The sequence below is a fragment of the Sceloporus occidentalis genome, unplaced genomic scaffold (genome assembly GCF_023333645.1).
Source record: "Sceloporus occidentalis isolate IW3139 unplaced genomic scaffold, rSceOcc1.0.p SCAF_1, whole genome shotgun sequence".
In the NCBI taxonomy this organism is placed as follows: Eukaryota; Metazoa; Chordata; class Lepidosauria; order Squamata; family Phrynosomatidae; genus Sceloporus; species Sceloporus occidentalis.
This window is the reverse complement of record NW_028316981.1, coordinates 78,087,600-78,105,162: the sequence shown is the minus strand read 5'-3', so window position 1 is coordinate 78,105,162 and position 17,563 is coordinate 78,087,600. Positions and strand designations below refer to the sequence as shown.

General features: G+C 40.4%; 2 protein-coding genes across 6 annotated transcripts in view; one reads left to right on the top strand and one right to left on the bottom strand.

Moving 5' to 3' along the window:
• The window catches only part of LOC149321653 (E3 ubiquitin-protein ligase RNF123-like), a 149,686-nt gene that overhangs the window by 31,968 nt on the left and 100,155 nt on the right, over window positions 1–17,563 (bottom strand). The gene's annotated exons all lie outside the window — the stretch shown is intronic.
• Window positions 498–17,563, top strand: part of LOC149321654 (amphoterin-induced protein 3-like) — a 30,654-nt gene continuing 13,588 nt past the window's right edge. Inside the window, exons 1-3 of one of the 4 annotated variants that reach the window (XM_089526345.1) lie at window positions 498–3,196; window positions 5,874–6,174; window positions 9,782–10,515. In XM_089526345.1, the coding sequence (XP_089382471.1) occupies window positions 1,232–2,815 (1,584 nt within the window). In that variant the 5' untranslated portion in view covers window positions 498–1,231 and the 3' untranslated portion in view covers window positions 2,816–3,196; window positions 5,874–6,174; window positions 9,782–10,515. Of the gene's footprint in view, window positions 3,197–5,873; window positions 7,795–9,781; window positions 10,516–17,563 lie in introns of those variants that run through there. The other 3 variants (XR_016281365.1, XM_089526354.1, XM_089526335.1) reach the window with 3 other exon arrangements.

Below are 17,563 nucleotides of genomic sequence, written 5' to 3'. Positions count from 1 at the left end.
ATCATTGACATTTGCTCTGTGGAAATAAGCAGAACAACAGAATCACAGCCCTAGCTGTGCACTTTTTCACTTCTGTGAGATCATGCTCCATACTGGTTGAGCAAAACCAACCAAGAATTACTTAAACTGAGAAACCTTAGTAGCCACACACTGAAGCAACTGGAAAAGCAAAGTACTCTGGGCTGCTCAATGATATCACGATCTTCCTTCATTTGCAGAGACCCTCCCTTCATTTCTTCTTACTTCTCCATGTAACTGTTCCACTGGCTCCAATTATCGCAGTTTCATGTGCCACTCTGATATAGCCAGTCCCAGAAACACTGTGCAGGACTATTCTGCCCTCACATGGCATAACGAAGAAATAGCAAGCCATTCAAAAAACAAACCCCTTCACTACTGGTTCTCTTTTCTCCTCCCCTTCAATCATCACTCCCTCTTAACACAAACCAATAGAATTCCTTGTTGCCCACAAGACTTACCCTTCAGTAAGTCTTCACAGACAGCTTGTAAATAGGAACAGAAGAGAGAGAAGTGTTTGCACACACTGAGCACACAGCTGAAAGATGATACACGCAGACAAAAGAAGTGAAGCTCTTCAGTATAAACCAGAAATGAAGATAACAGGGTAAGAGCTGCTTTCTTTTCCATTTCCATTTGGGATTACAGAGGAGAAGGGACACGCTTCTATCTGAACCTCCTGCGGAGGAGTTGCCTAACCACAGGATGAGGATCCATTTATGGAGACTTTGGGTTCTAAGGAGCTTAGTTTGGCAAAGCAGCAAATGGATCTAATGTCTCTGTTCACCAAAGTTATTGAAACAGCAGCCCCAAAAGGACGGAAGGTTAGATTATCTGGAGAAAAACAGTTGGAGAGAAACCTTATAAATTTCCTCAAGGCTTCTGAAGTAGAGCTCAAGATTATTTATATGGATATTCTTTTTCTTTAAAATAATTTGAGCAGCAATCATAACTAGACTCCCTGTCCATTTATACAACTCCTAAAAGCAGCATATGCTGAGCAGCAGCTGTATGGCAGCATTCGGCTGTAATGCATCTCCCTGATACCAGTTTACCCTGAACTAGGCTCACAGCCTTCTCAAGAGCAAAAATGAAGTTTTCATCTCAAGGCACTATCTGATTTCAGTGACTCTTTCTAATGTTGCCTATTCAGACGACAGTGTTCTGTGGCAGGATAATATTGTGTGGATTTTACTCTTGATGGCGCTGTTCCATGCTGCTGACAACGCAAGGTAAACTCCACTGTTACACAATGAATGTGCTGACATTGGTTATACCTATTTGGAAATTCCTTGGAAAGCTGCTAGTATTCTTTGAACTGTGTGTTCAGTTTAGCACTTTGAAGAATTTTTATGTTCTTGCAAACTGTCCTGATGGTTGTATCTGCACTGCTGATCTCTTGAGTTGTGCAAACCAGAGCCTTGAAGAGGTCCCTATCACGCTGCCTCCCACAGCTAGGACTCTAGATCTCAGTCACAACAACATTGCTTGGCTTAATGGTCAATGGCTGGCTGCCTTACCACGGCTACAAACCCTCAGGATCAACCACAATAAGATCAACAATATCACCCGGAAAGTGTTCTACAATGTCACTTACCTTGCACATCTGGACATGTCCTCTAACTGCCTGCACACTGTGGAAGGGTACTACTTTGAAGGTCTTATGAACTTGAAAGAGCTCTTGCTGTACAATAACAAGATTGTACAAGTTGATCAAAATGCTTTTGTCAAGCTAACTTGTTTACAAAAGGTCTATCTAAGTTGGAACAGACTAACTAAATTTCCATTTGAATTCATTCAAAGACTTGAACATCCTTATTTGAGGACTCTTGATCTTTCCACAAACAACCTGAGCACCATTCCTGTTGAAGTCATAAAGTCCTTGCCAGTGTACATTAAAAATGGCTTGTATCTTCACAACAATCCTGTGAAATGTGACTGTTCAGTCCATCAGATGTTCCAGGAATGGAAGCATTATAATTTCAGTTCTGTGCAAGATTTCATAGAGGAACATACTTGCAAAATCTATGCTCATGAGCCACAGTCATTAGTCAAAACCTTCAAATATAACAAGTATTTTGATCATTGTTCTGGGAAACAAAGGAAAGATGCTATTCCAGAAGTGCACTACATAGTGGGAGACTCCTTGATAATAGACTGCAACACAAGCCTCCATGAGGACAATACCACCACATACCAGTGGTTCTCTCCTCGCTATGAATTATTCACATATTTGAAGCACACTGATGAGACACATCAGCCTTTCAAAAACGGAAGCTTAAAGATAACAAATGCCAATCCTCTGCATTCTGGAGTTTATGTGTGCATAGCCATCAGTGAGATCCAAAAGATCAACAGGACACATAAAATTAATGTCACTGTCCAGTTTGCCAAATCAGCCGAGTCCTTCAATACTGGCTTCACCACTCTCCTAGGATGTGTTGTAAGTTTGGTACTGGTCCTCCTGTACTTGTACATCACCCCATGTCACTGTTCAAAGTGCTGCAAGAAGCCTGTAAGCCCTCCCCAAGACTGCAGTGGCCAGTCATCGATTCTCAGTACCACCCCACCACCCACAAATCGCAAGAACGGTGCAAACAAGCATGTTGTTTTCCTAGAGCCCATCAAGGAGAGGCAGAATGGCAAGGTCAAGCTGGCTGTCAGTGAGGACTTTCCTGACATTAAAACCCCCAAGTTCCTGCAGCTTAAGTTGGATACTGAATCCACCAGTTCAGCCTTTTCTGAGCCTCCCTTCATATCCTACAAGGCAACAGGACAGTCGCCAGTAGATGGGTAACAAGCAGCCCCCACTGCAGCCTGCTTGGTAGCGCAAATTTAGCACAGGGTACTTTGCTTTAGAAAATTGCTATGGAATACAAGTTTGTGCTTTAGCTTTGACCCTTCAAGAATACCATTTTCTACAGAAGAAACCTATGTATTCATTTCCAGAAATGCCCTGGTCCCACAAACAGTTTTTCTTTCTTTTAAACTGCTTTGGCCAGCTACTACTTTCATTATGACTTGGAAAATAAATTCCTGAGCCCATTCTTTCCAACTTCCAGGCTCTCTGGGACAAGTCATAGCATGGTTAAATACGGAAGCAATATTCTCTCTATGGAAGCCACAAGTCTGGTTCCGGATAATCACCTCACACCCTCGGATACTTATGGTCAACCATGTAAGTGCCAGTGTTGATCTTTTGCCTGAACTAGGTTAACAAACTACTGTTTGTTGTTTCAACAACTTGAACTAGCTTAACAAACTACTGGACACACTGAACATGCCGGCTGCTCCTTAAAAGAACCGTGTTCTGAGTTTCTCTTTTTCAAGGTTCCATTTCCCAATGACAACTAGGTAGCATCTGCAGTGATTAGAAATTTCTTCTAGTTTGGGATTTCAATGTTTTCGGGCAGTTTTGGTATTTATCAAAAATCTAAGTCAGAAAATTATCTTTGTTTGACAACTGCAAATTATGTTCTTTGCTGTCACTACACCAGAAGGAAATTTGGGGCCAAACAGGATGGGTATTCCTATACAGCTGGAAAGTATGCTAAATTGATTTGTATTGATTTTTTAAAATGTACAATTAAATGTACTTAATATTATAGTTAAGTACACTGATGTACAATTAATATATAATTAATTATATTAATTATATTCAGTGTACATTTAACCTTGGGTAGGCCCATTTATTTAGATAGATTAAACAGATGCAAACACTAGCTCTTGTTTATGTAAGTTTTTACATGGGAACAGGACTATATATTCTAAACACAACCATTCAAAGTAGCCCTTTCTTGTAATTCCTCTCCCCCACCTCACAAAAACAGCTGTGAATATCAACATTCAGGAATGTATTAGCTTATTCATGCATTTAATGTACTGTAATCCTAATCCCCTCATGCATTGTTCTGTGCATATCATGTAATGCAGGTCTTATATGAACAATGTCCCTGATGTCTTTCTCCTTGAGAGGGACAAACTTGCTTGGGAAAACCAAGCTATTTTGGTAGCACTCCAATACATGTAATGAGAATTTGTAACCTGGGGCTAAACATCCTCTTGGGTTAGATTTAAATAAAAATCCCTATTTTCAAGAAAATGTTGCTTGCATCAGAAACTGTATTTGTCTCATTACAGCATGGGACAGAGCTAGCTTCCACCTTGTCTATGACCAAGTAAAATTCTATGCACAAAGGGTGAGTTCATCCCACATTAATTTGCTCAGTGCAGAAGGACATGACAGCTATACTAATCTCTATACAGGAAGCCCAATATATTAAATGTTACGGATGTCTCTGCTTATAAATCCAAATTGTAAAACAATTAAGATTTGACAAGGTGACTATGATCAGAATGAGCAGAGAAAAGCAACTGTGAACCTGCAGGAGGAAATCTGCTATTATCTAACATATATATGTATGATAGGATCTATTGTGTTTAAGCACAATATAAACAGGCACTGGTTGTAATGGTGATGATGGCAAGAAATACCTTATATTAAATGATACATAGATTCTCCTCCTCCCCCTCCCACATTCCAACATAAAAAGCATTAGATGGCTAGAGAGAACATAATATTCATGCCAAAGGTGGAGGTGACGAACAACAGAATTAACAGTTTGACAAAACACATTTTAATTAGTACATAACCTTGTATATAAATTTCTGTGGATTGTTATAGCCTTGTCAGCTCCTCCACTGTTCAGTAATCAGGCCCAAAGTCAGATGTAGTCCCTGGTCAGCAGCTAGTTTTCCTAGAAAGTCTCTTGGAGAAATGAGTGAAGGATCTTGGGCTAATACTTCATCCTTCCCCACACTTGTAAGGTGGCCTATTGACAAAGGCTGTTAGCACAGATACTACTTTCTTCTCTCCTCTAGACTGATAGATGATTAGATGGCTAGAGAGGAGTCAAAAGATGGCTAGAGAGGAGTTAAAGATGGCATGTTGCAGAGGGACAAAATTTGGGCCACATGTCTCCTGTCACTGATCGTTCCTCATATGGCACGATTTATTTTACTTTTTGTGAATATTTATTTTAAGCCCTTCATGTCTCTAAAGTAAAAGGGGGAACCTCTTTCAGCCCATGGGCAAAATTCATTTTCAGAGCAGTGATGGGTGAGACTAAAGGCAAAGGGGGGGGGGGGCAAAATGCCAGGATGTTACACCTGAAAAGCTGTTTCTGCCAGTAACTAGGAAAGGAATTTCAACCTTTTAGAATTAAAAACATCTACAAAAGAGATAGGAAACCAATGGTGCCATGAGGGAGGGAGGGCAGAGCCATGTGGGGAACCACACAGGGGCTGGCACAGGACCACAGGCAGGCCAGGTCCTGAGATTCCCAAGCCCTGAATTTCCCAGTGTATCCATGGCCACAAAACCCAAATAAAGGTATTTTGCATTGTGTTGAAAGCTAACTTCTAGAAAAAGGCTGCCACCAAGCATACCTATGAATCTTCAAAATTCAGACTTGCACGCCATGAAACAAGTCATTCTCTGCTGATGAGAGAGACAGGGTGAGGAAATGAACATGCACCAGTCCCCACATAGTTTCTTGGTTCATGCTCCTGCAGGAAGTGGAGCACAACTGAATCCCTTCTAGGGAAAAAACGTAAAGAAGTCCACTTCTATCTAAGCACAGTACAAAGTATCTCCAGGGTTTCTTCAGATCATACTGTGAGATTTCTAACATACTGTCTGCTAACTCTGCAGATCAGGGGATCCTCAGTCAAGGGATTTGTTATGCAGGATAAGAGATGATAAAATCCTCTTTGCTTAGGCATCACTTTGTGCACCCAAGGGACATGCTTTGATGTTGAGTCTGATGTCAAATTTTATTTCCTAAAATTTACAGCAGGGCTAGAAAACCTGTGGCTTTCTAGATGTTGGACTGCAACTTTCATCTGTTGGCTACATGGAGCTGCAATACACCAACATGTGGAGGAGCCCAAGGTCTAAGGAAGGCTAAGAATTGAGGACCAAAGGGATTGAAGAAGGACTTCCAGAAACATCATCTTCTGCTAGATGACAATCGTTGTCAAAATATTAAGATGTTGTTGAACTATCTACACCAACTAAAAAAAAGACCATCTTAATACTGCATGATGCACAACAGCCCTGCTTATAAAACAAGAATAAACCAAAACCCAAGAAAGGTAATCAGTGAAGACGTGCTCTATTGAACTTATCTCTAACTCTGCACCATGTATATATTAGTATATTAACTATTCTTAGACAGAGCTTTCAGGTTTCTGCCCACATAACTGATGTTCTGCGTAATCCACCTAATTATTTAAATAGCTGGCTGACATTTGGAGAAGACCCTAGCCCAGTGTCTTAGTTCATTTCTGTTTCAGTTTTGTCTTACTGACCTCATCTGGCTTTGAACCACATGTTGGCCAGTGAAAATGCAACATTGTCAAAGCTCATCATCTGTGACTGGAAGCTCTAATCCACATGGTGAGAATGAAATGAGCAGATCTAGAACTTGCAATCTCAGCAGAATATGCCATTTTTAGCTCCCCGCCCCCATAATCTTAATTTTACATTTACCCTCACTTTCCACTGTTAGCACTGAACAGCTTTGTTACCAAAGTTTAATAGGATGGAGGATAGAGAATGACTGCAGCACTAGCTGCTTCTATTCCTGCATTTGTCAAATGTTTCTAAATAAATTCTGGCAAGGTCACAGTGCCCTCCACAACACTGTACTGCTAAATGTACTTCTAAAACCATCATCTGCCAAAAGGAATTTAACCTTGATGACCACTGGCTATGCCGCAATTAAATTTTATTCCACAAAAGAAAAGGGATCATTAGCACAAACCTCAGTAAGTAGTAGGAAACCCTTATTATATATATCTCCTTCAGGAAAAAAGAAAGGGCAAAGGGATTTTCCTCACATCAGTCATTTTTTCTGAGAGACCGCAGGGCTGAAACTGTGAAAAGAAGCTGGTTCCTACTCCAGAATTACCAAGGACCTGAGATTTGATTAAAATAAGACTTTTCCCTTCCTGCATGCTCTCAGCCTCAGGGAAAGGCAATGGCAAACCCCCTTGGAACCAATCTTGCCAAGAAAACCCCATTATAGGGTCATCTTAGGGTCACCGTGAGTCAGAAACGACTTGAAGAGACACAACACACACACACACACACACATCATGTCTGATGGGGTAATACAGTGAACCGCCCATCTCCAAAAGGGCCATCCCTTCTAAACCAAAGAAGATGAGCAACAGTGGTTTCTCTCACTGAAATACTTTCATTTGATTACTGTGCACCCATATAAGATTGGACTTCATCTGTGCTTCCCAAAGCCAGTACTTACCACACTGTCTTATCTCAGTAAAGACTAGCTATATCTCAGACCAAGAGGCCTGCTTGAAGAATGAGCAGAAATTGGGGAAACCAGAGGTGCTGATATGACAACAGGAACATTCCAGAGAGAACTATGTAATGCAACAGAATTGCACTGCCAGAAGCTCTCACAAGCCTGTACTGTTGACCATTCTAAAATATTATTCACCATAGCAAGAAAGGCTCATTTCCTCAAGAGTACATTCAACTAGCTACTGGAATCTTGACAATGAAAACAATAAGATATGCAGATTGTTTATTTTATTGTAATCTTGTGCTGGGTTTTTAAAACCTGGGTAAATTCAGCATACAGGGAAGGAGAGCTTAGAAATATGGAAAAGCAGTAACCTGTGAGTTTATTATTTTAGGGCTAAAACACACTGCAGAAATAATCCAGTTTGAGACCACATTAACTACCTTGGCTCAATGACAGGGAATTCTGGGAACTGTAGTTTTGTGAGACAGGCTTCTCTGTCAGAGAGCTCTGGTGCCACAATAAACTACAATTCCCAGGATTCCCCACCACTGAGCCAAGGCAGTTAAAGCGGTCTCAAATGGGATTATTTCTGGAGTGTGTTTTGGACCTTAGTAACCAGGCTGTAACAAAGATAACATTTCAAAACTATTGCAATGAATAGGGACAAGACATGCTATCAATGTAACAAGCAACATTTTCAAGTTACATATAAAGAGTATTTATAGTCATTTTTTCACTTGAATTTTTCAAATTTTATGTCATCTGCCTTTTTAAAAAAGTAACAGGGAGCAATGCATAATGGAGCAAGTTACTTTTCTTTTGCATTCTAACTATACATGACAATCAAATCATGCACCATAAAAAGTAAATTGAACAAATTATTTTTAAAAAGTAATTTTCCAAGCTATGAGTGAAAGGACAGATTGGCTGGGCTAGAACTTGACAGAAATTGAGTTGTTCAAATTCCTAAGTAGCATGTGGCCAGAATCAATTCAAGTCTGTTTAAATACTTGAAGGGATGTCATATTGAGGAGGGAACAAGCTTGTTTTCTGCTGCTCCAGAGACTAGGACCCAGAACAATGGATGCAAGCTCCAGGAAAAGAGATTCCACCTCAACATTAGGAGGAACTTCCTAACAGTAAGGGCTGTTTGACATTGGAACAAACTCCCTCGGAGTGTAGTGGAATCTCCTTCTTTGGCGGTCTTTAAGCAGAAGATGGATGGCCATCTGTTGGGGATGGTTTGATTGAGAGTTCCTGCATGGCAGGGGATTGGACTGGATGGCCCTTGTGGTCTCTTACAGTTCTATGATTCTACGATTCTATAGTCCAAAACCTAACTTTTCTGAGTTTGGTCTGTCCCACAACCTCACATCTCATTCCTTTGCCAAGAAAATGCTCAATATAAAATGAATTATATCAATATAAGACTCTTTTCCCATTTGTGCACATGTCTTGCATTATTTAGCTTCTTAAAAACATCTAGACTTTAAAAAGAATTTGTAAATGTATAAGTTCTGAAGTAGAACAATTAATAAATTATCAAAGCAATGATATTTTTTAAAATCTTTTTTATCTGATTTTGGCAGCTAGGCCTAATGTGTGATTGGGTGTTGGTTTTTATTAGTTCTACTTTGTTTATAAATATTAAAACTATTGCTACATGCCTCAAACTTTTGGGATGCTACCATATATAATGGGGTTTTTATTCTGCAGCAAAAGATGTCAGAATGGATTTGTTTCTACTACCTAGAATATTATGACAGATATACCTTGCTACATGACAGAAATCTTGCAATACATGTCTTCTTACAAATAGCCTCCAATGAGTTCCCTGGGACATTTCCAAAAAATAATCAGGGATGTGCAGAGTAAAACTCTCCAGCTGTTGCTGGGTTACTACTTTGCATCATTCCTTACTGTTGGCTATTACTAGCTATGGCTGATAGTGGTTGTAGGCCAACAACATTTGGAGTTTTGCACTTTCCCCACCCTGAAATATAACCTTAGTTACAGAAATACAGTACTAATCCCACAAAAGGAGGGGGGGAAGAGTTGATGCTCTATTACCTCCTTGTGACTGCTCTCACAGAAATATTCTCAAACTGTAAAAAGAAGAAACTACAGTTCCTTTATGTGTAGATGTTCTTTGGTAAAATAAAGAAAGAAAAGCAGGAGAAGCTGGTGGGATTACTACTGTTTTCAGATCAGTTAAATAGAATATAAAAAAACCCACTGTGATTCTTCAAAAGGTAGAGTAGTAATCCTTGCATGCACTACAATGAAAATTATAGTACATATATTTATAGTGTGTATGCATGTCTCTGCCAGAGCCATAGCATCAAGATCATAAAACACAGATGCTTGACATTTTGCATGTATATAGATACATAAGCCCTTTGACTGTTCTATACTTTTTTGTGTTACAGCCTGGAACTGAAATTGATTTGGTTGGCATTGTTGCCCCTGGATGTACACAAGAAACTCAACACTGTTCAGATGTAAAATACTTTTTTCTGTGGCAAGTAAGCAGAACCAAACTGGCACTTGCTGGTTACATAAGTATTCACTCTTTTTCCTATGATGCATCTGAATAAGCTCTGGTGCAACAAGTCACCTAAGCAGTTAAACAGAGCCTACCTGTGCATAATTCCAGCCTCACACTATCTCACATTAAATCCACCAGGCAGGGACTGGAATACTAGTCAGGACTGAAGCTACAATGGCTGGACCCAAACACAGGGAAATTCTAGAAGAAAACCTGCTTCAGTCTTCAGGAGACCTGGGATTGAGTTGGAGGTTCACCAATGATGAACCTGGAGTGGAGGCTCACCAACAGCACAACAGTGACCCTAAACACACAATCAAAACAACACTGGAATGGCTTTTTAAAAAGAACCTGGATGTCTTAAAAATGATCCCGGTCAAAGCCCAGACCCCAATCAGACTGAGATTCTATGGCAAGACTTGAAAGCTGCTGTATGCCAAGAACCCCCATCAAACCTGGATGGCGTACTGTAATCTTGCCAAGAAAAAATGGGCAACACTGGCAGGTTCCAAACATGCAAAGCTGCTAAAAGCTTTCCCAAGAAGACTCACAGCAGTAATTGCTGCCAAAAGTGTTTCTACCAAGTATTGACTCAGAGCAATGAATATTTAGTCAATAAAGAGCCAATTTGTTTTTATTTACCTACTGTTTGTGCCACAATAAAAATGTTTTGTACCTTCATATTATTGAATATTTTTGTGTACATCAAATCGTAACAAAGCCAATTAAATCAATTTAAAATCTAAATGGATCCATTAAGGGATCCATTAAATCCATTTCAATCTCATGTATTCCACAAAAATGTAGAAAACATAACAGGGGCTAATCCTTCTACCAGGCACTTTATGCTAAGGGTAACAAATAGGCATGCATCTCATGGTTAGTCTAGTTTTTTAAAATGACATTGCTTAATTTTAATTACTTTCAATATGTCTGCATATTTGTGCTCCAGTGCTATCTTCAGTCACAAGGTGGCAGACTTGCCTAACCAGGGTATAGACTTTCAATCAATATCATTTTAAAACTCAGGAGAGTAGCCTCTTATGGGACTGTCCCCTTCTTGCTGTGGCCTAGCACTTCTCAAGGGAAGACCCTACTATAGGGCGCTACAAGGATATATCATGATAGAAGGCATGCTTTAGTGAACCAGTGGTAGAGTAAAAGGAATCAAGGCCAATGTGCTGTTAAAGGTCCAAAACTTTATTATCTTAAAAAAGCCCAATGCATTTCAGCCTTGTCACTAATTTGCCTTCTTCAGGGGCTATTACCAGAAATTTTTGGAATTGCAGCCTGCACGCTCAACGAAGTGGACACTGAGAATTAGAAGGAGTCCTTGTGGCACAATAGTTAAATGTTTGTACTGTAGCCTCTCACAGCCACAAGGTTGTGCGATCCTGCAGGGCTCCAGGGTCGACTCAGCTTTGCATCCTTCCATAGGTCACTAAAATGAATACCCAGCTTGTTAGGGGCAATTAGCTTACACACTGTAAATTGCTTGGGGAGTGCTTAAGGGCACTGATAAGCAGTATAGAAATGTACTTGCTATTGCTATTTGTTCAAACATTCAGAAACCTTTAAATGTGTTGCTTAGTATCATGGCATGAAATTAGGTGCTTTAAATCCACCTTTCTCTCTTGGTTTTTTTCTTCTAGTTTTTCCTGTAACACCTGATTGGTTTATTTTTTTTTTTCTTACAGAAAACCTGACAATACAGCTTGCCATTTATTTAATGTGCTTAGAAATACCAGTATCATGTTTTCAAAAACACATTATATTTGATATACCATTCATTTTATTGGTAGCAATTCTACTCATCCAAATGATTCTTGTAGGTGACCATTTTTAATGTCTGCTGCAACTAAGATGATCCAAGTTGGTTATTAATCTGGTATAGTCTACAATGATGTAGCCAAGCAATTTCATCATCCGTTAAGGCGTGCATCTCAAGCTATCTGATGTCAGGGAGAGGTCATCCTCTTTTCCCTCCACTGTCACAGGGTAGTAGCACCATTGGTGCCAATGGTTTCTCCCCTCCCCTCCACCAAAAAACCCACTAGTGAACAGCATCTGATGGCTTGCCGACTACCATCAGTCCACTGTCCACCGCTTTGAGTAGCACTGCATTAAGGGAGCTTCTTCAGATGAAGATGTGTCAATCCTATGATCTTTTTATGGGAACTAATGTCCACGTCACCATTCTACATATTTCTTCAGCAGAAATGCAGTTCCTCAACAGAAATGCTATCAGCAAAATGGTGTCTGAGCATTAAGATCTGAAATATGTGGCAGGGGAGGGAGGAGTCTTTCTTCTGCTTCCCACTGTCAGGAGCTGTAAATTACGTAGAAACTTGAGGGCTAGCCTTCTTAGTCAGTTTTAGAATTCCCTTCCCTGCATGGCTAGCTAAGACTAATCCTGGTCTCACATTTGGGTGCCAAGTTAAGACCTGGCTATTTACACAACCTTTTAAGCCAGTTTTGATTTATTTGCCTGGGTTATTAAATGTTGTCTTTATAGTGATATGGTTTTATGTTCAGTTTTTTAACTTAATATATCATGACCTGAGAGATAGAAGGCAAATTAGAAATATTCTAATAAATTAGAAATATTCTAATAAAATAAAGTAATAAATAGCAATAATAAACACAAGCCAGTGGCTACCAAAAAAACAAAGCACCTTTTCTTCCTCTTATGGAATCTGTGAGGATTTCTTGACCGGAGATTTTACTCTGCTATGTATTTTGGTCATCAAGCTAACGCTGACCTCACATCCCTGGCCAAAGTAAATACCTTGGCATGCTGGCAGAGGGGTAAAGCATATGTGTAGCCATGCTACTAGGGTGGATAGGAAGAGGGGAGATGTGTTTGCCACTGAATGTTTTTGTGGTGGAATGAAAAAAAACAACGACAACCCACCGTGTGCTTGTCTCAGCAATGTGCTGCCTTTAATCTTCTACCTGCTACAATTCTCAAGAGGGAATGCTAAAATGTACATGTACAAAATAGTAAAATGTTTTCTGCAGGTGGCTGGAGGAGTGGGAGGATCATGTTGTCTTGCTTGTGGACTTTCCATTTGTGTGCTGGAATCCTGTTGGTAAATACTATGCTACCACCTCTACTTTTTCCAGAGTCATGCAGCTGTGACAAGAGAAGGCAGGCAAAATCTGCTGGCTCCAAGCAACCTTTTTCATAAAAAGCTTACTGTCTTTATACCTGCAGATTTTCACCTACACTTGTGCAGTTACATCAGTGAAGTGTACCAACAAGATTCCAGCCTAACTAAATATACAGAACACTGGACTAGTTACACCTTTGGTCTGATCCAGCACAGCTGTTCTTAAGAATCTCAAAAGGAGGAGAAATTTTCAAGCAATTGCAAGGATGGTCACAAATTCTAATCTAATTATAAGATGAACAAAGGACAATAGGATTTTACATTCCTGATTTGCTAGACTTCTGGGCACAATCCTTCAGGGTACTCTCAGATCCAAGTACAGTTGGCCCTCCAGATTTGCCTTTTGTAGATTGGTTATTTGCAATTTTGATTAATATGTTCTTTCTAGGAAACTAAGTCCTTCAGTGCAATTCTGCTGGAAGTTGACCATTGGGTTGTGCTGGAGAACCCAAAGGTTCCTAGAGAAAACACTTCTCTAGTCATTTCTGGGTCCTCCAGCATGATTCTGTGATCGACTTCTGACAGATGTTGACCACAGAGTTGCACTGGAGGACCACGAGATTCCTAAAGAGGTGTTCTCTTAGGTAAAAATAATAGTGTTTTTTATTTGTGATTTTTCCATATTCACGAGGGACCTTCACCCCCAACATCAGTGAATGTACACAGACCACTGTATCTGATGTTACCCAGTGCTACTCCCAATGGAAGACTGGGTTGATGTTAATACACTAAGGGACATCTAGTTTCACAAAGAGTGGCAATTCCTTGGCAAGGATGGGAGGTGGGAGGATGACCTTGGTAATAGGTGGGAGGATGACCACTAGACTGTGTAAAGGGACAAAAGAACTGTGCTGTTTTGGTAGCAGGCCACTGTTTCTTCTATCTTGGAAACAGTGGTCGATGTCCCCATCCTTGTTGTGTGTCATGTCAAATAACAGGGTTTCTATGCAGTAAAAACCAGAGTGAACCCCAGATGTCTTTAGCTAAAGGACAGTGGAAGGCCTTCACAAAAAAGCACAGTGTAGAGAAAGTATCAAGATTAAAAAAAAATTTTTTTTAAAGCACAATATAATCCCAGTGAGGCCTGTCTCTCCTTACTTTGTAACAGAAGAATGACTGAAGCCATACTTCCATTGTAAATCTTCCTGTGCCCAAGGTTGTCAGAAAGGAAGAAAATATATGCCTTTGGAGCTCTTTTCCCAGGAGCTCCATGGGGAAGCTGTTGACGAAGTCAGACCACTCCTCCTAAATAACAAGAATACTCCAGGAGGACACTACCTTTGGCCTCAGGGTATCCACACACTCAGATAACTCTCTTTTTTCTTCAGGTAGAAATCTTCCAGTAGAGCAGGTATGAGCAACTGTGGATAGTTTGGGAACTGAAAATGCTCCGTTTTCCACCCTTACTTTTACAGGCTATAGCAAATACTTTTTTATGAAGACAGAAGTAGCAGGACATAGCATCCAGTTTTTCTTTGGGGGGGGATTTCAGACCCCCAAAAGATGCTGGTGGGGGTGGGGGGAGGATAGTGTTAAAATCAGCAATAATACTCTCTGGAGGCCTTTGACAGAACAACTGACTATTTGTAGGCCATTTTTTCCAGCATGACAAATCATGTAATTCCCACTTTATTGTAGGGCTCCTGTTCAGGGGATGTCTTAGCAAGCAGATTATTATGGAGCCACTATATGAAAGAAATCCAATATTTAGATCAATTAGAGGCAATGTATGTGTAACATCAAGTCACTGTTTGGCTTCCCATGAATGAGCTGAAAGCAGCTTTGGGGTCAGGTTCTTCATTTTCTTCTCTTCTTAACAAGGATGGGAAAGGAACCACAAACTGGCACACAGAGATAGGAACAGCAAGAGTACAACCCCAAAGCTCCTCTTGATTCATCCATGAACTACTATTGTTTGGCATTATTTATGTCTGAATCCACTTTCAATTGTATATTAAAAGTGAATAGTTAATAATCTGTTTTAAGTGCAATGTTGCCCTGTGTGTGCATTTCAACAGAGATGGAAAATATTTCAGTATCAAAATAACATTTTTAATAAACCCAGTAAATGGATGGGGGAAATAGGCCAAAACTTTAAAGAGTTATATCCAAGCACAATGTGAGTAAAGTGAGGGATCCAGTGCTTTCCAGATGTTCTCTACTGTTGAAACTCACATTTTAAAATTTCAATCTTGATTTCAGTAAGGCCTTTGACAAGGTTCCCCATGACATTCTTGCAAACAAGCTGGTAAAATGTGGGCTAGACAAATTTACTGTTACATGGATTAGTAATTGGTTGACTGGCCAAACCCAAAGGGTGCTCAAGAATGGCTCTTTTTCATCCTGGAGAGAAGTGACCAGTGGGATCCCACAGGGTTCTGTCCTGGGTCCAGTGCTGTTCAACATCTTTATCAATGACTTGGATGAAAGAATTGAGGGCATACTAATCAAATTTGCAGATGACACCAAATTAGGAGGAGGACAGAATCAAAATTCAAAAGGACCTGAATAGACTAGAGAACTAGGCCAAAATGAAATTCAACACGGAGAAATGTAAGGTACTGCACTTAGGGCGGAAAAATGAAATGCACAGATACAGGATGGGGGACACCTGGCTGAACGAAACTACATGTGAAAGGGATCTAGAAGTCCCAGTAGACCAAAAGATGAACATGAGTCAACAGTGAGATGCGGCAGCTAAAAAGGCCAATGTGATTTTAGGCTGCTGCTTTGATCAAAGTTGGAAAAGCGGGATATAAATAAATAAACTTATTATTATTATTATTATTATTATTATTATAGTATAGTGTCTAGATCAAGGTAAGTAATAATGCTACTATATTCTGTTTTGGTCAGGCCCACCTGAAATACTGTGTCCAATTCTGGGCACCACAATTCAAAAAGGACGTTGAGAAACTGGAGAGTGTCCAAAGGAGGGCGACTAAAATGGTGAAGGGTCTTGAAACCATGCCCTATGAGGAATGACTTAGGGAGATGGGGAGGTTTAGTTTGGAGAAGAGAATGTTAAGAGGTGATCATGACAGCCCTGTTTAAATACTTGAAGGGATGTCATATTGAGGAGGGAGCAAGTGATTGGAGATTTTTCTGCTGCTCCAGAGAATAGGAAATGGAACAATGGATGCAAGCTCCAGGAAAAGAGATTCCAACTCAACATTAGGAGGAACTTCCTGACAGTAAGGGCTGTTCGACAGTGGAACACACTCCCTCGGAGGTCTTTAAACAGAGGCTGGATGGCCATCTGTCGGGATGCTTTGGTTGAGAGTTCCTGCATGGCAGGGGGTTGGACTGGATGGCCCTTGTGGTCTCTTCCAATTCTATGATTCTATGATCTTGTCTCTCCCTGAAATATAATTGCTAAGAAAATACTATGAAATTCATGGGGTTGCCATAAGTGAACAGGGAACTTGGAGGGCACACACACACAGCTTTTCCGAGAGCTTTCAAAAGTAGACATTGCCATGAAATATTATCTTTAAAGGCAAATGATGAGCAAGGAAGGTGGTCTCTTCCAAAGTAACAAAAACAAAGATATAATTTTAGAGCAATGTTCAAAATCATTAAAAGTAAAACCAAAACATTCAACAATGAGGTTCCGTCAAAGGTCATGTTTCATTTCTAACAATGGCGCATTCCCGACAGGCCCTATTGGGCACTTTCGTTATGCGCGAGGGGCGGCGTCCGCACGTCTCGGCCCCCTTGTGATGCCGCAAGGCACCATTGGCGCTTTTTGCGGCTTCTTTTTGCTGCGCTGGGGAATCGCGCGGTTTGTCCGCTGCGGTTCCCTCATGCAGCAAACAAGGGCGGCAGCAGACCGCCCTTTTGGGCAGCCTGTAAAACGGATATGTTACTCTTCCTCCTGCTTCACATGCAGACCATTGCTAATTTGTTTTTCATCTCAAAGACAGACAGAATCAAATATATATAAAGCATAAATGTGTTTGCAACCACATTCCACCATTTGTGCACTGCCTAAAAAGCATCCCATCTCAATTATATCCTGTTGATGATCAATGTAATACTCTGTATACATTCTGTTAGTGTCATCTCAATGTAGAATAAAAAGTGTGGGGGGGGGGGAGTATTAAGGCAAGCAAGCATCATGTTGATTCAGTGAAGCAAGGGGAAGAAGGTGCTGGGGCCAACTCTTCAAGCCTAGGTCTTAAAACATCAGATTTATTTTCCTTGGAAGCTTCTGAAAATTCTCTGCTTTGAGCTGCTAGGAAATGTCAGAGAGGAGCCCAGTGAAATCTGATTTGTTCTATGGAAAACTGAAAGCAGCAGCAATAGGAGGAGGAGGCAGCCTTTGTGACAATAGAGACCTCAAAGAATGTTATCAGTAATGGTTTAATATTAATTTAGGCATTCATTTTGAGGTATCCCTCTAGCTACATCATTATGTTAAAGCACATTTACATGTGCCCCCATGCGGAGAAATCACAAAATTCAGTCTTTCAAACCCCTGGTATATA